The following is a 23,319-nucleotide window of genomic DNA, read 5'->3' as shown; positions in this document are numbered from 1 at the left end:
ACTTAACCTCCTTTCCGTCCCCTAGCATTTATTTTCAATTCTCTCTTTGGTGGTGGTTCATTATTAATGAACTTTCTACATGTCGTTAATGTGTTGTTTTTTTTTAGTAGAGGCAATACATTCACTATTTTAAGCTCCAAAAGATAGAAAGTGTTTTCCAATGAATGTTCCAACCCTGTGCGACAGCCCCTCGGCTCCACTGTTTTCAGGTAACTGTTACTGGCACAGAGATTATATGAATATACGATATGTTAGTCTTTTCTCTCCACTTTACACAAATAACACTATATTCCGTTCAGTCCTTTGCTTTTGTTATTTTTTTTCTCCTGACAGTTTATGTTGGAAGATAGAGTTAAAAAAAAAGATATAGTAAAAAAAAAACACAGTCTTCATCCTTTTTCATCTCTGGAGTATGTGACTGGCCCGTAATTTATTATACCAGTAGCTAACATATGAAAATGTGCAGTTTCTATCTTTTACTGTCATAAAATCTATTCCCTCTTCAGGTATGGTGAATTCAGAAAACAGCCTCTCTTCTGGACTGGTTTCCTTTCTTTCTTGGATTGTCAAGTTTTGCTCCCTCTTAAATTCTTCTTATACCAAGATGTGTCTCTTATAAGCCTCCTTTTTGCTGTCTCTGTCAATAAATGACCTCAGGCAAATGTAAAATCGAATACTTCTTAAAGCTTTCTTTTGTTCTTCTAAACAGTTGTTTAGAAGCCAGGGTTGGTTGATTGGTTTCCTTTTCATAGAAAGCTTTTGCAAGTGCCCCTGTTTTGGGTCCGGGTCAGTTGGTGCTGGGAGGGGGAGAGCTGTTTGAAGAGCTGCTACGCCCAATGGAAAGAGAGGATTCTGATTGTCATTCAAGAAGAAATGAACATTCTACATTCTTTTCTGTAAATCTCTCCCCACCTCCCTAAGGTCTGACCATGAAGCACCCCTGGTGAAAAGCCACTAACCCATTTAACCCAAGCTGCAATGCTGAAATGTAAATGTAAGCATTTCACACCAAATAACAGTTTTATGCTCTCTGCCATTGCTGTTCCTTCTACCCCTATATGCTCTTACCCTTGACAAGCGAAAGGCCTGCTTCCTCTTTCTCTTGTTTCAAATGCCCTATCCAACCCCAACTGCCTGGCTCCTTTACCCAGCTTCTTCACGGCACCCTCCACCACCTGATCTACCTAAGAAGGTGTCTGTCTCATCTCGGAAATCTACTTTTTATGAAGGTAGAATCTTGTTTTGTTTGACGCTGCATCTCCAGAACCTAGTACTTGAAGGCCACTCAGAAATACTGTTAGATTAGCAATGACTACTGTCCCAACTCAGGGCACAAATTACATAGATGAAAGGGGTTGAAAATGTTTAGTATTCCATAAATGCAAGGCAGTATTACTGCCTGAATTTCACTTTTACCTAATGTTTGCACATATTTTACATTTGTTTCCTATATACTACACATTCACATAGTGCTTAAAACTGAAAAAAGGTCCAATCAATTGAGCAATGGAGATCTGACTCACTCTCAAGGTTGGCGTGAATACAAGTATTTGAAGAAAACCGTGGCGACCTTATCGCTCGAACCAACAAATCGCTGGCAGGTCTGACTCACCCTAGACGCGGAGGACAAAGTTTAGTGAAAACCCAGGAACTTCCGGTTTCCTCAACCCTGAGCCCGAGGTCATGACGTAAACGGTGTGCGACGAGGCGCTCCCGTTTACGTCCTTCCCTGTGACCTTCACGTCCTGAACGGAAGGCCTCGGACTGTGCACTGATTGGTCCCGTGCTGGGCCAGCCCCGCCCCCCGTCTTCTCCACTCCGGCGCAGCAGAAACCGCTCCATTCTGCCCTCCGCGTTTCCCGCATCGAGAAGCCGCCCCGCCGCGTAGTTACGATGCCGCGTGGAAGCCGGAGCCGTACCTCCCGCGTGGCCACGCCGGCCAGGTGAGGCCAGCGCAGGGCCGGAACGCTGGGCGCCGTGACGCCGGGGAAGGCCGCGCTGGGCCGGGAGCGGCCCGGCGGCGGCTCGGGGACGCCGCGGGCGGCGGCTTCGAGGCTGGGCCTCGGCTGCCCCCGGCCGGAGCGACCCCTCGCGCTGGCGGACTGGCGGCGAGCAGGCTCACGCCACGTTAGGGCCCGCCTCCCCGTTCATGGCACAGGACCCAATAGGGTGAATGGTTACAGACTAAAAAAAGTAGCTTTAAATTGCGTTAAGAGGCAGGTTGTAGAAAAAAGCGGCCCGTTGTGCGGAAAACGACCAGAACGTGAAAAATGGGGAAAGCGCTGCGTACGGGGTGACGTCATAGGGAAGCGCTAGCGATGACTCGGCGGCCTGCCAGCCTGGGGCTCGCCCAGCCTCTCTACCCGTGGCGTTGACTGGCTCATAAAATATTTGTATGTCTGCACCTCGCGATAACCTCATCCCGTTTTACAGAAATAAGGAAACAGAACCTCAGACTAAGGGGACTTGGCCATGGACAGCCTGCCGATGACCAGGTCCCCGACCCATTTTGTCCCTTGACCAATTCCGATCATTGAGTAATTCCACATTGCGTCGCGGGTCTAAGGTGATTGAGTTGAAACGGGGCGGGGAAAGCGGTCACTTACCCCAGATCCCACAGTGTAGGAAGCTAAATTACAGACCTTCTGACGGAGCCCCTCCTCTGAGGAGGAAGCACCGCAGTAGGTAATCTGAAAATGGGCAGAGGGCGAAGAGTTTAACATTAGCGAAGTTTCACAGCAGCAGTGGACAGAATATGTGAAACTCTTGAAGCCAACTCACTGTTCTATAGATGGGAAGTACCCCCTGCCATCACCACGATTCAGACTGATTGCCCAGTACTATATAGTATTTCCAGTTTGCATAATCTTTCCAGGGCTGCCAGTCTTTACGGGAGCTGAAAGCCACCTCTTTCTCCCACTGAGCGACTCATGGCTCCGAATCATCAGCTCTGCCTTAGCCCAACGCTTAGCCCTGGCATTACCCCCACGGCTCCTACTGATGGACATTCTTTTTAGTACAACAGTTTAGGCAAGTCATGTCCCCTCACTGGGCTCTGATGTTTCCGGTAAAGTGCAGGAGCTGGAAGAGAGTCTGCCAAGCCAACCAGCTTCCTGATTGCCCATACGTTGGGACATTTTATAGCAGGCTCACCCTGCACTCTTTTCTGACTTAATTGCTCAGTATACAGTAAGCTCCATGAAGGCAAATCTTGTCTTTCATTCTCTGTTGCATCCTCAGCTCCTAGACTAGTCACTTATATATAGCAATTGTTTAATAAAAAGGAATGGATGAAAAAAGATTTTTAAAATTATTTTATTGGACAATTCTTATCACAATCCATACATACATACATCGTGTCAAGCACATGTGTACATTTGTTGCCCTCATCATTCTCAAAACATTTGCCTTCTACTGTAGCCCTTAATATCAGTTGCTCATTTTCCCCCGAAAAAAAAATTTTTTAAGGAATGGATGAATTCTTCAAGGATCAACTCTTAGTAGTCTATGATTTTTATGAGACAGGCTATGTGAATATATGGATATAGTTTTGCCCCCCTTCCAAAACCCCAAACAGAATAAATGAATAAATGATTTCTGCTTGGTGATTGCAACTTTAATGGGAGGCTAAAGAGAGAAATTTTTATAAATAGTTCAGGGAAGTTTCCTATAAAATGTTGTTTGGATACATATAAATATGTATTTGTGCATAATAACGTAAAAAAAAAAAAACAACACCTAAGGATTCTTGTAAAGTTAAACCATTTCCACACCTGACTCTGAGTGGCTCATCATCCATTTCATTCTTTCCTGTCCCAGCCGAGCCCCTCAGATGAGAGCTGCCCCCAGGCCAGCCCCAGCTGCCCACCCACCAGCTGCAGCCCCACCAACTGGGGTCGGCTCACCCGCTGCTGCCCCCCGACAACCCGGTCTGATGGCCCAGATGGCGACCACAGCAGCCGGTGTGGCTGTGGGCTCTGCTGTGGGGCACACGCTGGGCCATGCTATCACTGGAGGCTTCAGTGGGGGAAGCGGCGCTGAGCCCACCAGGCCTGACATCACTTACCAGGTGCGTATCCTGCTTGTGAACGCAGGTGGTTTGAATACCCGGTTATTAGAAACTCCAGTGTGTTGGGCTCGCAGTTATTTCAGCTTCCACAACCTGTTAACCTGACAGTTGAGTTAGTGAGCCTCTCTTTCCTTGGGAGCAGTTAGAATTGTAGCAATCCACCGTGACCCACAGAAAGCTGCCACTTCCCCTTATTTGACTCTTGCTCCTGGTGCTACTCCCTCGCTCTTTGTCTTAGGTGCTAAAGAACCTCTATTAGCTCACTGCTCTGAGCGATGTCACATTTCTTCCTGTAATAAGCAGGGCTGTGTATATTCTGGTCTGTGTCTTGTACTTGAAACCCTCTCGTCCTTCTGGTTGTCTACGCTAGTCCTCACTTCTCTATGGGAAGCTGTTTTACCTGGTGCCTTTCTTAGATCTTTGGCTACAACTCTTAATTTCATTAAGGCCCATTTGGCTTCAGCTTTGAAATGATTTCCTTTCCATATTTTTAGGTGGACATTTAGCCTATGTTGGAGTGGAACCCTAGTTCCCCCAGTTAGCCCCAGAAAACGATGGATGCTCTTACAGCTGTGAATCTAAAGTGAGTTGTTGCTCTTAACTGTTGCGTCTTGGCAGGAGCCTCAGGGAGCCCAGCCGGTGTACCAGCAGCAGCAGCAGTTTGGTCCTTGCCACTATGAGATGAAGCAGTTTTTGGAATGTGCTCAGAACCAGGGTGACCTCAAGCTCTGTGAGGGTTTCAGTGAGGTGCTGAAGCAGTGCAAATTTGCAAATGGTAGGTGATGGATCAACCCAGAATTCCTGAAGACCCTCACATCTACACAGCCCGCTGGGAGGTGCACCTGGGGCCTACCCAGCAATTAACATGTTAAACTGACCAGGCAGAGGAGGGCTGGTTTCCATCGCTCTGGAAATAAGTGAACTCTCCGGGGAACTTTCCAAAGGGTTTGAGGCGACACTTGATGCTTGGGCCCATTGTACTCTGAGTCCGATTATACCCGATCAGGTGCACGCCAGTGTGCCCCGTCTCACTGTGGGTACACAGGGTAAAACGTTTCCCAGTTAGCAAGTCCCAAACAACAACAAAATATGCCCAACACCAAAATAATTACCATCCAGAAGATTTTTAATTAGACTTGTAATGCTTGGGGAGGGAGTAAGTTTATGTTAACAAGAAGGGGGGAGAAGTCAGAAAAGTGAGAGGGTTGGGTCATGGGGCATAAAATGCTCTTGGCAGGCCTATGCGTCTCCTTTAAGAGAGCCGCTAATTAAATCTCTCATGGGAACTCTGAAGCTCAGGGCTGTCTTGAATGTGCCACGGTGATCACCTTTTTCCTGTCAGCCTAAGAGTGCTGATCCTCATGTCCTCACTCCTGTGGGTAGGAAATAGGGGGGATGTTAATCCACTTAGGTGGGTGAACTGGAATTAGGGACTGTCAAGGCCAAGCTTCTGGTGAGGCTACGTGTGTCCAAGAGTGGCTGGATTTCAGCTGCAGGACGGTGTGGCTGCAAGCCCGGTTGCTCCATCACCTCTCCGTCCCGGCGGTTGTAGGGTGGGGGCCTCACTGGTTACAGACATCTGTGGCCCTGAGTTACCAACCCTGCTTTCATAATTCGGAGGGCTTCTGTGTCGTGGAGCGCGTGCCTCTGGTGCTCTTCTAACATCTAACTTTGTCTGTTGCAGGATTGGCCTAATCACATTCAGACCGAGGAACAGGAAAATTCATCTCATGACCAAGTTAATTGAGCATAAATCGATAACTGATAGTAGCCATGTAACGTGTACAAATTAAACCTTTCCTCCATCATTAATCCCTTCCTTGCTTTAAGAATCACCTTGGAAGAAGGCCTTCTTCTGTATTGAGATGATGTCACATGTTTGGGGCTGGGTTTGTGTGGCCCCCTTAAGCTAGCTGTTGTGATATAATTATTTGAATTAACGAAAATAAAGTTATTTTCTTCCAAGATTCTTGGAAACATCCCTTTAAGCATAGGGTCATGAATTGGGTTTGGTAGACAGGGGCATACATACTGCATGTAGTCATTTTATGTGGCAGTGTGTCTTTAAATCATTGTCCTTGGTGTGAAATTCGCATCCACCTGAAATTAACCAAATAAGCCACAAGGTAGAACTGCACTTGTAGGTTTCCAAGCCCATCTTTCTCTCCCTGAAAATCATGTCCACCAGAGGTTACTGGTGCAGGTGCTCTTTAAGTTCTTCCGAGCCAGTGGTTAATTAACTGAGGGCAGCCAGACACTCAGTAGCACTCGACAAGTGGATGACAAGGTAGGGGTGGGATGAGGTGTCAAAATGGGCCGGTTATTTTGTGTCCTTATTCAAGGTTGACTATATTGTAACAACTGCAGACCACTGGGAATATTGGCCCAGGTGTGGCAGTGTTGCCTCAGTGTTCTCTCACTGCACTGCCAGGCCGCCTCTGAGGCCAGTGCAAAGTAGCTGGCCTGAGGTGTGTGACTCACTGTCGCTAAGTAAGCACAAGTCTTAATTGTTCAGAGAGAAAACCCTTTGTGTTCACATAGGCAGCTCCCCTGCAGACATTGCTTTTTCTGCCTGAAAGACATGCTGCCTACACTACCCATCCTAGAGGGAGAACAAAAGAAAACTGGAACTCCCAGCCATTGAATCTATTCGTGAGGAATTCCGCTTCCGCTCTCCAGGAAAGCCCCACTTGGAGGTGCTGACCTTGTGCCCACCTTGGCTCTGCAGTCTAGTCTTGCTCTCAGGGCTTTCCCCGGCTCATCTTCCATGGATACAGTAACCCTTTGTTGCTACATGGCAGTCTTCCAAAGTGGGGAGACCGCCCCCTAGAAGGCATGGCTGCAAAAGCAAATACCTGCTCGGTCCTGGATGAAGGGGATGTGTGATGAATTTGTTTCCTGAAAAGGGCCCCTTAGGCCAACTAAGTTTAGTAGCCCTTGTAATGCAAGGTACACTAATGTTCACTACAGCATGATGGAAACCACGAATTACCCAGTAGAGACCAATAGCTAGTTTTTTAAACTAGGCAGGCTGCAAAGTGGGTTTTGGAAGGCTTTTCCGGCAACCCTGGCAGAGCTGTGAAGGGGAAGCTCAGGAGCCTCTGCGGCTGCCAGGAGCAGTGCAGACGGGGCACACGTGAGGCACCTCAGAAGAAAGGCCTGACAGTCTAGATCTGAGTAGTCAGCCACTGAAAGCCCCCATGGAGACCAGACGGGTGACCGAAGAATAGAACCAGCGTCCTATCTTGAAACAGCACAGATTTTTGCTGTGTCTATTTTTGTTAAGGCATATGTAATAAACCCTATAGCATCTACTCCAATCGTACCTGGTGCTGGTTTTTCACATGAGCTTTCTCCCAGTGGGTCCTGAGGTGGGGGTGGCCCATGGCACATGGGCTGCAGCGTCGGCGCAGTTGGCCCCATGTACCAGAACTTGGCGTACACAGAAAGCACTTGCAGAAAAGCAATAGTGTTCTTGGCAAGACAGGGAGGTCAAGTGAGCGTGGGGGAGGGGGGGATTGGAGGGGGCAGGGAGGATGTCCCGAGGCTACCCAAGCTTCCTGAACCACCCACCAGAGGGACCAAGCCACAGAACACCACCGCCCCGCCTGCCTGCCAAGCCTTGGCCTGCCTCCCAGGCTGCGGCTGAGATTTATTTTGGGCATACCAGGCTCCAGTCATTAAGCAGCAAAGCCTGAGGACGCCCAGCAAGACCTGCTGCTCTGGCCACAGTGGCTGCTCGACACCACTGTTCCAGCCTCGGTGGTCCACTCTCTTGTCCAGGGGGGCTCTGGGACCTCTGGGATCCCCAAGTTGGCGCTGGGGCCTTCAAGGACCTGACGGGTGAGTAGCCAGCAGATGATGGGCAGAAGCCAGGAAGTAGAGGGGTGTCAGGGAGGTGACAAATGACAGCCTTGACCTTCTAATCCCACCCCTGTCCCCTGCCTTCACCCCTAGGGCCTGGCTACACTAAGTGGGTGCCCGCAGCTGTGCTTGTTGACTCAACTCAGTTTGGGGAAGGATTTCAAGGTTGCTAAAAGGAACTCTCTGGTTCCCATTTAGGGATACTGTCCAAAGAGAAATGCTTGGGAGTGCAGGTGGGGACATCTGACAGGCAGATTTGGAGGGTGGGTAAAGATCCCCACCCCGCCCCCTCCCACTGCTCCCCACCCCCAGAACTCAGTACAGCTGATGTCCACTGGGACAGCAGCCTGTGATGGAGCCAGATCTACGCTCTGCCCGGGCTGGAGGCACAGGTGCCCACCTGGGGACTTAAAGCCCAGGCCAGGACTCTGCCAGGCAGGCGGGGGCTGCAGGCAGGGTGAAAGAGGCCAGACACCCCTCCTGGCCATGGCAGCTGTTGTTTTTCCAAGCCTTCTTTGGTAACCAGCCACTCAGCAGTAAGTTCACATCCTGGCCCAGGCCAGCCAGCCCAAGCCTGAGGCAGCCCGAGCTGCCGTTTAGCTGATCAGCAAATAGTCGCTTTGGACAGCCAGGCCTCTGGAGGGCGAAAGTGGCCAAGAGGCAGCTTGGGCCCCACTGAGGGGCCACATGTACCCCCTCCCATCAGTATGATCTTCATTTGAAGTCCTGAACCTAGGGCAGTTCACTTCCTTGATGGTCTCCCAGGCTCTCTGCGTGTGGTCAGAGTGCCTAGAACCAAGGGGACACCTGTCAGGCTGGGGACACAGGCTTAGGGAGCAGTCGCTTCTAAACTCTCCCACTGGGCACAGGTGACCAAGCTGTCCAGCAGATCACAGGCTAACGGGAGATGCATGGCCAACAGGAAGCCTGGTCCTGCGACGACTCAGAGCACCCACAAGGCCTGGTAGAGAGCAGACATGCCATGTCCATGTCCATGGGTCAGTGAAGGACAAGACGCAGGAATGGGGAGTGCCCAGCGCTCCGGGGACATGGAGAACGCGGGACGGAGCAACAAGTAGAGCACAGGGCAGAGTCCTGGGAGGGGGCATGAGGTCAAGGCAGGGTGCTCAGACTGAAGGAGGGCGAGGCCCAAACTGGCAGCTATGTCCCCTCTGACCCCGTGTGCATCAGGGTAGAACTGCGCACCTCAAAGCTTTCTTTTCTCTCCATTTTTTTGTTGAAACTACCCACTGCAAAACCCATCCCCATGCGAGAGTGTCTATGCATCATGATCGGTGACACTGGTGCCCAACGTTTTCAGTGGCTGAGTTTTGGAGCTTGCCAGGCCTTTCTTCCTGGGCTCCTTGGGGTAGACCCGAACCTCCAACTAAGGGGACAATATGTTAGGAAAGTGGAACTGTGAGCCTGCTCCACCCTGTCACACGTGCAGCCAACAGCCAAGATAGGGGCCGTCTTCTCCCAGCACTCTCCCTTGTCCTCTGCCATTGCTCCGTGCTGCCTCCAAAACCAGGGGAGCAAAACACCTGGCATCTCCTTAAAGCCACGCTCGATTACTCTAGTCATTTTCCAGTTTGGTTAAACCAAAGAACTCACTGCCCCCAAGTCCATTCTGACTCATAGCGACCCTATGGAGTAGAACTGCCCTGGTTGGGGGGTGGGGGAGGGAGTAAAAAGGAGCTGTCGAGGAGTTCGAAAAGGAAGAGAATGTTTTGAAACTGAGTGTAATAGCAATTGTACAGACCTGCTTGATGTGATTGAACTATGGAATGATAGGATATAGCTGTACTGACTCCCAATAAAATGGCTTTTGGGGGGGAAAAAAACTGCCCCTGAGGGTGTCCAAGGCTGTAAATCTTTAAGGGAGCAGAGAGTCTCATCGCCCCTCTCCGGAGTGGCTTGTGTTTGAACTACTAACCTTGTGGCTAGCAGAACAACACGTAACTCCCGATACCACCAGGGCTCCTTCAACCTAAATAATTTAACTTACCTAGTGAAAAAAAATAGTCTGCTTTGAGAATTCTGAGATCCATCAATGAGATAAATACTTCTAGGGTTCCAGTGCACAGACGCGTGGGTTGATTCCAAACAGATATGCTTAACTGCACGCATCTTGATGTCCCCATTACATTTTGTGACATAGAAGGTTAGACCAATAAAACTATTTTTTAAACATGCTTAAATATGTCTCTGCTAGAGTAAACCATCCTCTAACAATCGTGGGGGGCGGGGTGGCGGGAGTGTTTCCGTAGGCTATAATACATGAAGATCATACTAAAGTCACAGAAGACAGGAGAGCAGAAGAGAAGGTCAAATGAAGGAGTCAGGCACATTTCATAGTAGCATGCTCACCTCAGGCCCTCTTGGTGGTTGGTCCACATGGAGGTGGGAGAGACTCCTTGATTTCTGACCAAGACCTATATATATTTATGGGTGTGCAAGCCCCTCCCCTGATTCCAGGTAACCACATACGTCACAGGAAGGAGCCGTACAATAGTCATATGCGTGACAGGAAGGGGATGAGCTAGGGGCATACATGCAGTAGGAAGGGAAGGTACTGAGGGTACACGTGACAAGATGGGCAGACCCTAGATGGCAGCCTAACCTTGGTCACCCTTGAGTGGGCTCGACCTTGTCTCGGGCTCTACTTCAAGGAAACAATCTACTATCCTTATTATAAGGGAGTGGGCCCTACTTAGGGTGAGACAGACTACAGTCTGATCGCTCTAGGTGGCTGATAACCTGCAGGGAGAATAACCTCTAAGCAGCTTGCATTGACCTCCAAGTGTACAGTCATTTGCCATGTGTAGCAAACAGCATCCTAGGTTTGACATATATTTGGGGGAGACAACCTGGGGACAAAGCCCTTTTGTATCCCACATCTGCTATCAGTGGATGGTTACAGACAAATTCTGTCAATAATACACAGGTCTTAGTCTCATGAAACCAAACCAAACCCACTGCCATCAAGTTCATGCTGATTCATAGCAACACCCCCACCCCACCCCCGCCTCGTGGGTTTCTAAGACCGTAACTGTTTAGGAGAATAGAAAGTCCTCTTAGGAGTTTGTAGCCAGTGGGAGGCATTTGGAGAGCTCTCTGCAAAACTGTGGGTGCAAGATGAGCACAGGAGGGGGTACCATCACCGTAGAGACCAGCAGGTTGTGAGACCAAGACTGGCTGAGGATGTGGGGTCACAGCCTGTGAGAGGAGGTACCCAGAGTGAGAAGTGGCTCCCGCAGGCTGCGGAGGCTGACAGCTTCCTTCTGTTCCCTTCCCAGAGCTGCTCAGAGCCAAGGATGACCTGGGATGAGGCGGTGCCGGACACCCACTCCACAAAGGGCTTCTACGAGAACTATGAGCCCAAGGAGATCCTGGGCAGGTGAGACCACCCCCTTCTCCTCACTCCACCGTGTAAGCCTGGCTCCCACCCCAACATTTAGTCATGTGGAGAAGACCTCAGCTTGGGGGTATACCCTCCTGGCGGTGGGGAAAAGACTTCTTGCCTGCCACCGAACCTCAGGTTCAATTCCTGGGCTGCATGCCTCCTGCTCAGCCATCTTCCGTTCATTAGTGGAGGCTAGTGGGGTGCTGGGGTGCTGAGCTGGCATCAGAACAGCTTCCGGAAAGAGGAACACCTTGTGATTTCCATCCACAAGCTGGCTGGTGAAAAAATCCTGACTCGACTCCATTGTGTGGGTCTCCGGAAGCCAGGGACCCACTTGATGGCAGCTAGAGAGGTTTTCCCTCCCAGCAAAGAGATCTATTTCCTATTTCCTACAAACACACACACACACACACACACACACACACACACACACACACACACACACACACGGAGCTCAGGGTCACACACACACAAACACAGAGCTCAGGGTCAGGGGTCCTGACATCAAGCTTATTACCTACGAGCTCTGGGCCTTGTCCCTTTGTTTCCCGTTTAAAAACGAGTTCTGTTGAGTCGGGTTCTGACTCACAGCGACCCCGAGTGGGTCAGATTAGAACGGCGCTCCCCTGGGCTTTCAGTGGTTGGCCTTTTGGAAGCAGATTGCTAGGTCTTTCCTCTGAGGCACCCCGGGGTGGCCTTGAGCCTCCAAACTTTCGGTCAGCAGCCGAGGGTTAGCTGTTTGCACCACCTGGGGTGCAACTCCCGAGAGGTCCCTGGGAGTTGGGGCAGTGGGTGACAGGGCGGCCTCAGCCTCATCCTGTCGTCTCTGGGCCCCAGGGGCGTGAGCAGCGTCGTCAGGCGCTGCATCCACAAGCCCACGCGTCAGGACTACGCAGTGAAGATCATCGACATCACCGGGGGAGGCAACTTCAGCCCCCAGGAGGTGCAGGAGCTTCGTGAGGCCACGCTGAAGGAAGTGGACATCCTGCACAAGGTCTCCGGCCACCCCAACATCAGTGAGTGCCTGTGCCAGGGTGCCCCATCACTCCCCGGGACAGTTCCACCCACGGGCTCCTTGCACCTGCCCTGCATTCTGTTCTACCCTCACTGCTGTGGGGACAGAGGGGGGAGGGGGGTTTGGAGTGAGGGCGTCTGAAGCCCCGGGCTGCCCACTCCTCTGCTGGGTACCCTTTGAGGCCTGTCGTGTGTGCGGCAGCCTCCATCCACATCAGCCTGGGGCCCCTCAGTGTCTGCAGCCCCCTTCCACCTACTCTGCGGCCAGATATCAGCCAGTCATTGGTTTCTCTTTCAGTCCAGCTGAAGGACACTTACGAGACCAACACTTTCTTCTTCTTGGTGTTTGACCTGTGAGTACTGGGGCCCCAGGGCTAGCCACCCCCTGGGGGCCCTCTGAGCATTCAGAGCATGCCTGATGCCCCCAGTGCTTTCCAGCCCCCTCCACTGTGGATGTGAGAGAGGAGTGCAAAGGCTTTAGAGATCAGCCTGGGGTCAGGCCCACTCACAGGCCGGTGAGCCCTCTAACAATCCATTTTCTCATTTGCATCCAACTCAATGCTGCCCAGTCAATTTCAACTCATAGCAACCCTATAAGACAGGGTAGAACAGTCCTGGTGGGTTTCTGAGACTGACTCTTACTGGGAGTTGAATGGCTTGTCGTTCTTCCTCAGAATGGCTGGCAGTTTTAAGCTGCTGACCTTGCAGTTTGCAGCCCAGTGCCCAACCACATTTGTATGATGGAGAGCAACAATCACAAGGACCTCATAGGAGCTGTCGGGAGGTTTACTTATCTAAAAAGCTTGATGCCTTTTAACTAGAATGACAGTGCATGAGTCAGCGGCAGGGGCTCAGGAGTAGAATGTGGGAGACCCAAGTTTGAGTCCTGCCCCACCCACCTCCCGCACAGCCACCACCTGCCAGTGAAGGGCTAATGATGCAAACAGATTAGAAAATAAGGGTGGCAATCTACTTCCCAAAATCAGCCAATGCAAACCTGATGGCTTTTCACAGTCCGACCCACAACTGATCATGGGGATGACACGGGACTGGGCATCATTTCCTTCCGTGGTGTGTGGGGTCACCATGAGTCAGGGTCAGCCTGAGGGCAGCGACCAAGGACAAGCGTGGGTCCCACAGTCATTATTCCAGGCTTGGAGGATCCAGTGGTGCACAAGGCAGGTGACATCCCTGACTTCGTGTTGGCATTTTCACTGGAAACAGACAGAAAACAAAGAAGCTCTCTTGGCTTCGTGTCCTGTGTCTATGAACAGAGGGCGGAGCCAAGGCTAGAGACTGGCAGGCTGTTTTAGATGGAGTGGCCCAGGGGTTGCTCAGAGGTGACTTGTAAGGAACATGAAGTCAGGAGGGATTGGAGCAAAGAGCCTCCTGTGGAGGAGGGGCAGGGCTAGTGCCTGGGCCCGGCATGTTCCAGGGACTGTGGGGAGCGGCAGCCCGGCTCGGGGTGGAGGGCTGGAGGGTCAGAGGCCAGGTGAAAAGCATAGCAAACACCAAACCCCCAAACCAACCACGTGTATAGGTTGCTGAATATAAAACTATGACCTGCTCTGCAAGCCTTCACCTTGTTCACAGTAAAGAGTTAAAAGAAACCCAACCCCCCAAAAAACACCCACCAAATCCACTGCCATCAAATAGCTCCCGACTCACAACGTCCTTGTCCTCGGAGGGCAGAACCAAACTGGCCCTGTGGGTCTCCCAGGCCGCCAGTCTTTACAACTGCTTATGTCAGGGCTGGTTTCACCGGAGATCCTGACCCAAGTAGGTTAAGTATTGTATGCCTTACATTCTAGCTACACTCACTCAGTGAAGGGCTTTTGAATTTGGAGGGGAAAACAAACAAGCCACACCCAGCCAACCCAAATCCACTGCCATCGAGTTGATTCCAACTCATGGCAGCCCACTATCTAGGGTTATCTGAGACTATAAATCTTTACAGGAGCAGGAACTCTCCGGGGTGGGGGTGGGGTTTTTTGAAAAGCCTACCTTGTTGTTAGACCTAATACACAACCCATGGTGGCACCTAAGCCTGTGTGTGCAACTAAAGTGCTCACCAACCAGTGTTGAACAGCTGAGTCTTTTTGCTGCTGGGCTGCCACTCACAATCTCTGGCATTGTTGCTGGCTGCCAGTCGATTCTGACTCACTCCCACCCTACAGAACAGGGTAGAATGGCCCCATAGGGTTTCCAAGGCTGTGATCTTTACAGAAGCAACCTGCCTCGTCTCACCCCGAAAGAGTGGCTGGTGGGTTTGAATTGCTGACCTCTCAGATGGCAGCCAAATGCTGAAGCGCTGTGCTATACTAGGACTCCTGGTTTCTCCGGGGCCTTGGAAGTAAAATGATAGGAGCTGGACTCATCCTGCCCTGTAGGAACCAAGGGAGACTCTCAGAATCCCTGCAGTCTCGCCTCTGCCCCCGTGCAGGCCCATGAGCCTCAAGGTGCGGATCCTTGGCTTGAGGGACGCTATTTTGAAAGCTGATCCCACAAGCTCTCCTGGGAGTGCAACTAGATTGTCTGCAACCACATCAACTCAGGAAATGAGAAGATCAGACCACAATTCGTAGCCCAAGAGCAAGCCATCTCCCCTCCTCGGGCCCTGGCACCGCCTCCCCTGTCTACCTGCCCGTCTTTACGATCACCTTACAGCCCTGAGACACCCATCTGCATTGTTACTCCGTTACTCCCAGATGGGGGGTAGTAGCCCTCATGGTGTTACCCACTCCCCTTCACTGGCTCCCCTCTGACTGGGGTCCCTGTGGGGAGCGACTCACTTTGTCCCTCTGGCAGTTAGGGTGGTGGACAGCTCCTTGGGAACAGAAGGACCCATCTGCCAATGTTTCCTTTGTCCCTACAGAATGAGGCAAGGAGAGCTCTTTGATTACCTCACCGAGAAGGTCACCCTGAGCGAGAGGGAAACCAGGTGAGGGAGCCAGGGCAGAGGGGCAGCAGCAGGGCACGTGCTGGGCCCAAGACCTGGGGAGTCTGCGGGGCCTGGGTGCCACCACCTGCTGTCAGCGTTGTTACGCCCATGCAGGAAGATCATGCGCGCCCTGCTGGAGGTGATCTGCGCCCTGCACAGGCTCAACATCGTGCACCGCGACCTGAAGCCCGAGAACATCCTGCTGGATGACGACAAGAACATCAAGCTCACGGACTTCGGCTTCTCCTGCCAGCTGCAGCCAGGAGAGAGGCTGCGAGGTCCGCACGTCCAGTTCCCACCCCAGAAACCCGCTTTCCTTCAGGCCACTCCCAGGGCCTGCGGGCTGGGAATGGCATCCAGTGACCAGGGCCCATTGCTTACCACCCCCACCCACCCTCGGCTGGTGGCCCAGGGCCCAGGGTTAGGGCAGTGGCAGTTAAACAGTCTTGGAAACCCGTTCCACCCTGTCCTACAGGGTTGCAGTTAGAATTGACTGGGTGGTGGTGAGTTTGGTTTTGAGCATCCTGCCGGTCCCTCTGTGCCACCTGCTGACCCTCAGGCCGGCTCTGTGCCCGCAGAGGTGTGCGGGACGCCCATTTACCTGGCCCCCGAGATCATCCAGTGCTCCATGGACCACAGCCACCCTGGTTACGGGAAGGAGGTGGACATGTGAGTGTGCATGGGGGGCATGGGCTTGGGCGTGGGGGGGCCTGGATGTGTCAGCTGCCCCGGCACCCCCAGGTGGAGCACCGGCGTCATCATGTACACCCTGCTGGCCGGCTCCCCGCCCTTCTGGCACCGGAAGCAGATGCTGATGCTGCGCATGATCGTCAGTGGCAACTACCAGTTCGGCTCCCCCGAGTGGGATGACTACTCGGACACGGTGAAGGACCTGGTGAGGGGCGCTGACCCGGCCTGACACCTCTCCCCCGCCCCCCGGGTTCCCAGATCTCCCGCTTCCTGGTGGTGAGCCCGCAGGACCGCTGCTCGGCCGAGGAGGCGCTGGCGCACCCCTTCTTCCAGCAGTACGTGGTGGAGGAGGTGCGGCACTTCAGCCCCCGGGGCAAGTTCAAGGTGCGTCCCCCACCCCTGAGCGGGGAGAGGAGCGCTGCGGGGGGAGCGGGGGCGCTCAGGCGGGGCCGAGGGGCTGGGTGGCAGTGCAGTGACAGGTGTCGCCCCCCTCCCCAGGTGATCGCGCTGACCGTGCTGGCCTCGGTGCGGATCTACTACCAGTACCACCGTGTCAAGCCCGTGACCCGTGAGACGGTCATCCGCGACCCGTACGCGCTGCGCCCGCTGCGCCGCCTCATCGACGCCTGCGCCTTCCGCGTCTACGGCCACTGGGTGAAGAAGGGGCAGCAGCAGAACCGCGCGGCGCTCTTCGAGAACACCCCCAAGGCCGCGCTGCTCTCGCTGGCCGAGGACTCCTGAGGGGTCCCCCGGGCTGGGGGTCCCCCTTCCAAGCCAGCGCTCCCACCACCCTGGGACAGACGTGGGCTGGGCCGGCCCAGGTGGTTGCTGAGGCTGCTGCTCTCTTCGGGACGCCCCCGGCGGCCCGGGGCGCACGCACACCCTCAGCGAGTATCCTCACCACCCCACCATGTCCAGGGACACCACGTGGGCCGGGGACTGTCCCCACACAGCCGTGGAGGCCAGCGCCCCAGCGGATGGGAAACCTCCAGGGGCTGTCTTCCTGACCTGCCACCGCCCAGCATGCTCCCAGCAGCCACCTTCTGCAGAGCTACCTGGCGTTTTACTGCACTTGACATGACAGACAGGGGAGGGGGCTGTGGAAGGAAGCGGGTTCCTCCTCCAGCCGCTGGCTGGGGAAACGGGCACCTGGAAGGCCAGTCCCCGGGCATAGAACCATGGTGGGATCCCTGCAGCTGCTGATTTAAAACGTTTGACCAACCAGCTGGTTCCAGCCGTCACAATGTCTGACTCCTGATGGGTGAATCCTGTATGTCAAAGAGAAGCGCAGGCTCCGGGCCACCATGGGGGATGAGCCTCCTCTCCAGGAGCCGGGTCCCCTCTGGGCTGGTGTGAGGCGCCACTGCAGGATGGGGGAGGATGTCCCTCGGGTGGTCAAGGCAGAAGTTAAACAGTACTCAGTGGCGGCCCTGCGGGCTGGGGTGGTGATTGGCCTGTGTAGGGCTGCTCACAGCTCCCCACGTGGGTGGCCTTCACTAGAAGCGCAGCGGAAGCCTAGGTTGTCTGAGGCGGAATCGGGGGTGTTGCCCATCCTGCCGATGGAAAGGGGGAGAGAAAGGGGGCATTGGCTGAGGAAGGCCCATGAGCCTGACCTAACTTCCTTTGCCGACCCCTGGGTGCCTCCTGTGTGGCTGGAGGACTGGGCCATCATGTCTAGACTGAAGCAGGTGGGAGGACCCTGCCCTATTGCAGAGCTGGGGGGGGGAGGGGGGACAGGGACTGAGGAGGGAGTGATCCGGTCACAGCACTGACCCACTGGGGAGCTCACACTCATCTTTCTTCATCTGCCATTGCCCCACCCACCCTGGAAGACAGATCTGTCCCAGAAGGCTGACCACCCAGTTTTCCGGCCTCTGGGCCACTCGTTAATCCAGGCCGTTTAACGATTGGTCGGGGAAAAGCCAGTGGCTTCAACATCCTGGGAACTTCTGGGAGTTGGAATGCCCTGAGGCCCCACATGCCCCAGGGCAGAGGGATTGCAAAGGAAGCCACCTGATTCCCTCTGCCAGCTGAGAGGGAAGGGTGGCGACAGGCCCGGCCACCGGGGTCCACTATCACCTTCTGTGGGCTGAGTAGGTACTGGGGCCACTCTTCCTTGGTTGTAAAACTAAGGGGTTTAGAAATGGCCTTTTCTGCCCCTGCCCCTTTGAAGAGTTCATGACCACTGGCTCCCCCTGATGGGGCCATGGCAAAGCCCTCTGCCAGCCTCACAGTGTGGACAAGACAGGAAACCTCAGGATGAGGAGCTGGCTACACGGGCCCCTGGGTGCCACACTGAGCTGACAGGGAATGGCCCATGTTCTTGGGGAGTCCCTGTTCCTGCTACAACAAGTGCTGTGCCCCGGCGTCTCTGTGCCCAGGGCTGGAACACAGCACACAGTGGCTCAGATGCCGCCCTGCTCAGGAGCCAGCACCCAGACCCTTGCCTCTGGCCCCCAGCCCCTCACCTGGTGGTGACCCGAGCTCGGTGGTTGGCTGAGCCATCGGCGGTGTCAATCCAGGATGCCCCCCGGAGTACGCGCATGTCCTGCTTGCCAGACTGGTAGCTCGAGGCTGTCCACTCCCACACATTGCCCATGAGGTCATGGAGGCCTGATACCCAGCAAGAGGCCAGTCACAGGCTGAGGAGCCCAGGGCTTCCCCCCCGCCCCCCACCATCCCACCCTTCACAGCCCAGGGCAGCAGTGGGGGTGGGGGCTTTACTCAGCCTCAAGCATTGGGCAGAAGAATCCGACCCACCCATTCGTTGGGAGCCAGGATGGCGCCTTACCGTAGCTGTTCTGTGGGGGGAACGCGTTCACCGGGGAGGCCCCGTGGAAGCCATCCTCAGCCCGGTCACCTTTGGGAAATGCTCCCTGAAGGGAGAAATCCAGATGGGAAGACATACTATCAGATTCAGGATGAGTTCCTGCTTGCCCATGGCAGCACCCAGGCCATCACACGGTACCTCCGGGCGCAGTGCCCAGCGCAACAGCAAGGTTATCTTCCTGTGTCATCCAGGAGGGCACGGGGACCGCAGACAAGCCCCTCCCCTCAGCTCCCCACTCCCTGTCCTGTCTGAGCCCTTGGCTGGCTCAGAGTGTGTGTGGCTCTCCCTTCATCCACTCCCCACTCTCTACCATCAGCCACCCACTCCCCTCTGCCTGCAGCTCTCAAGCTCTGGTGCCCAACCGAGATGGACTGATCCTCTTCCTGGGCTGATCCTGTTCCCTCAGCCCCCAGAGCAGGAAGCCCACTCCCTACCACCTCCTGGGGAACCTCTTTGCCCATCACTCTCACCCCAGCTACCACCACCCCGTCCTGCTCTTTATCCCCCCAGCCGCTGGGACGGAATAGCCCTGCATGTGCAGCTGCAATTCTTCAACGCACTCCTTGCTGTTAGGGTTTCAGCTGCTGACAGTTTGGAAGCTGCTCTTCAGTGGGGGGACGCGGTCGGTGGGTGGGTGGTGGTGAAGGGTTTATCGTTTACTCGACACTCACTGTGTGCTAGGGTCTGTGCTGGATTGCTGACATTCCTCATTGACTCCTCACAAGGTTTGTCTCCATTTAAAAGAAAAAACTACCATCCCTGAAAGGATTGCTCCTTTTAATCCATAAACCGAAACTGTTGCTCGCTGGAGTCTTCTTAAATCCAAACCCTCCTTTGGCTTGACAAGTAAAACTTAGCTGCCTTGAGCAGCAAGCTGTCTTACCATCTACCTCTAAAGGCTCAAACAGGGGCCCTGGTGGCATAGTGGTTAACCATTGGGCTGCTAGCCACAAGGTTACCCGTTCAAAACTACCAGCAGCTCTGAGAGAGAGATGGAGCTTTCTACTGGAGTCGCCGAAACCCATAGGTGCAGTTCTACTACCCTGTCCAACAGGGTTGCTGTGAGCCAGAGTCGACTCAAAGGCAGTGAGTTTGTTTTTCATGTGGGATCAACCTTCTGCTCCCATAAAGAGTTGGTATCTCAGGTACTTCCAGGGGCGAGATGAGTCGGAGACAACTGGGGAATGAGTCAGTTCAGAATGAGTCAGTTCTGACTTCGGAGTGCCCCTGTGGGGTTCTGAGACCAGCGCTCTTTATGAGTGTAGAAAGTGGCAGTTATATATATATACACACACACACACATATATATATGGAATCAGACTGACAACAGCAAAACAGAAAGATTAAACGAGGCTTTGGGGGAAGTGTGTTGATGTTAAATGGGGAGGAACAGCTCAGCAAAGGAGGGTGGGAGTAATTGTTCAAGTCATTATGTCATGAATGCACTGGGTTACAGTCTAGAAAAGGTTGAATTGGTCTGTGTTCTGACTTGTGTACTCTGAACAAAAAATTATATATATATACACATGTACTTTTTTACATATATGATGAATCATATATGCATATATATCTTTTTGTCGTTTTGTGGACATGAGGAAGTATGCAAGGGAACTTAAAAAAAAAGCTCAAAATGATTAACTCTTATTTCAAAGATCAAAGAGTGGAAAGGTCATCTCTCTTTCCACCACGCTCCGATTCCAAGCTAAGACCATCGGGAAGGCCTGGCGGCTCCCTCGGGTCTTCTTGGTGACTTTCCCTGGTGGTGCCTCCAAGGGTTCTCGTCCAGCTACCGGCTTCCTCCCCTCTATAAGTCTTCCTGCAGGAAGTGTGGGTGTTCCCACCTCTCTGACCCAGATCCCTACCCTAAGCTCCAGGCAGCCCCCAAAGCTAACTTTTCTCAACAAACGAAAACTCACAAATCAAGTTCGAGCCCTCCGACTAGGCATGCCGTTATCTATTTTGGAAAATGGAAAATGCCATCACCCCAAACTTGGATTCCTGCTTGAAGTCAATTCTCTTCTACCTCCCCAAAGCTGGCTAGCTAGCAAACCCTGTATCAAACTTAGCCCCGTCTCATCCATGTGGTGTCCCTGATTAATTCAAGTGCTTCCACACAGCCTTAACTTCAGACTTCCTGTCACACTCAGGTCCTCTTCATCTGGCCCCAGGACCCCACCACCTGGACAATGTGGCATACCTCAACATCAAAGGGATGCCAGTGCTGTGCTTAAAAGCCTCTGCTGCGAAAGAATGAGGGACAATGTGTGGCTAACTGCCTCAGTAGCTGCTTCCTTACCCCTGAGACCAGAGGGGAGGGGGTTGGTGCCCGACGACATTTGACCAAAGAGCCCATAAAAGAAGACAGGGAACAGTGTTTCTATACAGGGGCTGAATACAGAACAGAATCTCAGATTCTCACAGGCTCTAGTTCCTAGACATTCTGGAGTCATGGAGGGTGAGTAAACCCCTAAAACCACTGCCCTGAGATCATCTTTAACCCGTACAACAAACAAACAAAACCCCCTTGAAGTCTTCGATAGTTCAACTAAGCTGTAAACATGGTCTGCTTTGAGCATTCTGCTCTGTCAAGGACTATCTACGAGGGGGCTTCAGAGGTTTTTTTTGGTGTGGGGGGAATAAGTTCATGGAAATATTCCCTTATTTTATCATTCAACTTTTCATAAGGCTTTTGAGTCCCCTCATGTAGGAGATCAGATTGCCAACAGTCACCAAAAGCCTGGATGGAAACCTTGGCAGACAGTGGGTTCATGTTCATGGGGAGGAACGACTTAGCATTAGCGGGGTGAGAGGAGGAGAGCTGCCCCACTTGAGGAACGTCACCCCCATCACCACCTGGCAGAGAGAAAGGGCTGAGGTATGCGCAACAGCAACACAACACAAGTAAGGCAGGAAAAAACCACCTCTGCTGGAATGCGGACAGAAACCTCTACATCCGGTTCATTCTGACACCATTCACAGCAGCCCAAAGGGTGGAGACATGGGAATGCTCACTAGGAAAGAATGGATAAGCAAAACAGGGCCTAGACACCCATGAGAATACAAACCACTCAGCCTTAAAGAGAAATGGAGTTCTGACCCCACAACGTCAGGACCAATAATGGGAGGAGGGATGCCAGCAGGGGGAGGGGAAGGTGCGGGAAGAGAGAGGGCACCAATCACAAGGATCTACATATATACCCCACCCAGGGAGACGGACAACAGAAAAGCGGGTGAAGGGAGACATCAGTCAGTGTGAGACATGGGGAAAAAAAATTATCCAGGGTTCATGAGGGAGGGAGGGTGGCGAAGGGAGGGGAAAAAACGAGGAGCTGATACCAAGGGCTCAAGTAGAGAGCAAGTGTTTTGAGAATGATGAGGGCAACAAGTGTACAAATGTGCTTGACACAATGGCTGGATGGATGGATTGTGATAAGAGTCGTATAAGTCCCCAATAAAATGAGAGACAAAAAAACAAAAGAATGATCACAGAGGGGGAAAAAAAGAAAAAGAAAACGTCATGCTGAGTGAGGTAAGTCGGTCCTAACAGTCGACATAGTGTCTGACCTCTAACCTGAACTAGGGAAATGGGAAGAGGTGATCAGAGGCAGGAGGGAGGGGGCAGAGTCACAGCTGAGGGGTCACTGGGCTGCTGCGAACACTGGTGTCTGATTTGGAAACAGCTGGTGGTGACAGTTCTACAAGCCAGGGAGTAAAATCAATCGTCAGTGAGCCATCTGGATAGAAATTGCTGGACGGGCCAATGCTTTGGTTACATCTGAAGGTATTTTTACTCCCGTGAAACAAAACACCTTTGCTGGTTCTCACCACCTTGCAGGGTAAAACGGAAAGCACCTGGCCCTTCACAAGCTGCTCCCTACTGCTCCCCTACCCCACCCTCTATGTCCTCTCTTCCAGCCCGTTTCCCTGGGCACCAGCTTCTCCGCACAGTGCTGGGCACACATCTCCTCCGCCTGGAGTGCCCTTCCCACCACAGCAAACACCTGGGCCATCAGCTCAAATGCCACCGGTCTGGACTGGTATGGGTTCCTGGATACATTTGACAGAGCTAAGGACAGAGCCGGGACGCCTGCTTCTAGGGTTACCAGTTATCAGCCCTACTGAACAGAGTCCTGGGAATCCCGCCAAACCAAACCACAGCAAGGCCACGGCTGTAGCATCAATTCCGACTCACAGTGGTGACCTTTCAGGACAGAGGTGAACTACTCCATAGGGCTTCGGAGGCTGTAAATCTTTACAGAAGCAGACAGCCTCATCTTTCGCCTGCAGAGCTGGTGGGTTCGAACCAACAACCTTCTAGTTAGCAGCCCGAGGTTTGAACCACTATGCGGTCTCGAGCAGGCCTCCACCAATGCATGGTATAAGGACAGGAGCTAGAAACACAGGCCTCACCTGCCACAGGTTGGTGCGGTTGGGCTGGAACTGATTCCCCCAGGGGTAGACTTGACCTGCAGGGAGTCAGGGATGGTGCAGGCGGGGGAGGTGAA

At 53.0% G+C, this 23,319-nt stretch overlaps 3 protein-coding genes across 6 annotated transcripts in view; 2 read left to right on the top strand and 1 right to left on the bottom strand.

Moving 5' to 3' along the window:
- The first annotated feature begins 1,807 nt into the window (after positions 1-1,807).
- On the top strand, positions 1,808-6,034 carry CHCHD2 (coiled-coil-helix-coiled-coil-helix domain containing 2). The gene is made up of 4 exons (XM_004705929.2): positions 1,808-1,943; positions 3,820-4,069; positions 4,688-4,844; positions 5,754-6,034. Exons 1-4 carry the CDS (start codon positions 1,894-1,896, stop codon positions 5,762-5,764), a joined length of 468 nt encoding a protein of 155 aa, XP_004705986.1. The 5' UTR covers positions 1,808-1,893; the 3' UTR covers positions 5,765-6,034.
- The window catches only part of SUMF2 (sulfatase modifying factor 2), a 22,974-nt gene continuing 4,832 nt past the window's right edge, over positions 5,178-23,319 (bottom strand). Inside the window, exons 6-11 of one of the 4 annotated variants that reach the window (XR_006679618.1) lie at positions 23,225-23,280; positions 18,776-18,860; positions 18,453-18,597; positions 13,351-13,567; positions 6,102-6,169; positions 5,178-5,442 (exon numbers count right to left, since the gene is read on the bottom strand). Coding sequence is in view for 2 of the 4 variants with exons in the window: in XM_045285417.1 (XP_045141352.1) it covers positions 13,435-13,567; positions 18,453-18,597; positions 18,776-18,860; positions 23,225-23,280 (419 nt within the window). In the remaining 2 variants the exon portion in view is untranslated. Of the gene's footprint in view, positions 5,443-6,101; positions 6,170-13,121; positions 13,568-17,028; positions 17,538-18,452; positions 18,598-18,775; positions 18,861-23,224; positions 23,281-23,319 lie in introns of those variants that run through there. The other 3 variants (XR_006679619.1, XM_045285417.1, XM_004705569.2) reach the window with 3 other exon arrangements.
- PHKG1 (phosphorylase kinase catalytic subunit gamma 1) lies at positions 7,756-17,208 on the top strand. Its single transcript, XM_004705570.2, has 10 exons — positions 7,756-7,912; positions 11,233-11,333; positions 12,177-12,355; positions 12,652-12,706; positions 15,229-15,294; positions 15,409-15,572; positions 15,873-15,963; positions 16,036-16,189; positions 16,243-16,368; positions 16,483-17,208. Exons 2-10 carry the CDS (start codon positions 11,251-11,253, stop codon positions 16,723-16,725), a joined length of 1,161 nt encoding a protein of 386 aa, XP_004705627.1. The 5' UTR covers positions 7,756-7,912; positions 11,233-11,250; the 3' UTR covers positions 16,726-17,208.

Source organism: Echinops telfairi, unplaced genomic scaffold (assembly GCF_000313985.2).
Source record: "Echinops telfairi isolate 266 unplaced genomic scaffold, ASM31398v2 ScPeMD7_5;HRSCAF=22, whole genome shotgun sequence".
Lineage (NCBI taxonomy): Eukaryota > Metazoa > Chordata > Mammalia > Afrosoricida > Tenrecidae > Echinops > Echinops telfairi.
This window is presented reverse-complemented; position numbering and strand designations above follow the sequence as displayed.

Coding starts and splice junctions, on each gene's coding strand:
- CHCHD2 (XM_004705929.2), top strand. CDS start 1,894: ATGCCGCGTGGAAGCCGGAGCCGTACCTCCCGCGTGGCCACGCCGGCC. Junction 1,944..3,819: donor CGCGTGGCCACGCCGGCCAG/GTGAGGCCAGCG, acceptor TTCCTGTCCCAG/CCGAGCCCCTCAGATGAGAG. Junction 4,070..4,687: donor GGCCTGACATCACTTACCAG/GTGCGTATCCTG, acceptor GCGTCTTGGCAG/GAGCCTCAGGGAGCCCAGCC.
- PHKG1 (XM_004705570.2), top strand. CDS start 11,251: ATGACCTGGGATGAGGCGGTGCCGGACACCCACTCCACAAAGGGCTTC. Junction 11,334..12,176: donor CCCAAGGAGATCCTGGGCAG/GTGAGACCACCC, acceptor TCTGGGCCCCAG/GGGCGTGAGCAGCGTCGTCA. Junction 15,573..15,872: donor GCCAGGAGAGAGGCTGCGAG/GTCCGCACGTCC, acceptor CTGTGCCCGCAG/AGGTGTGCGGGACGCCCATT.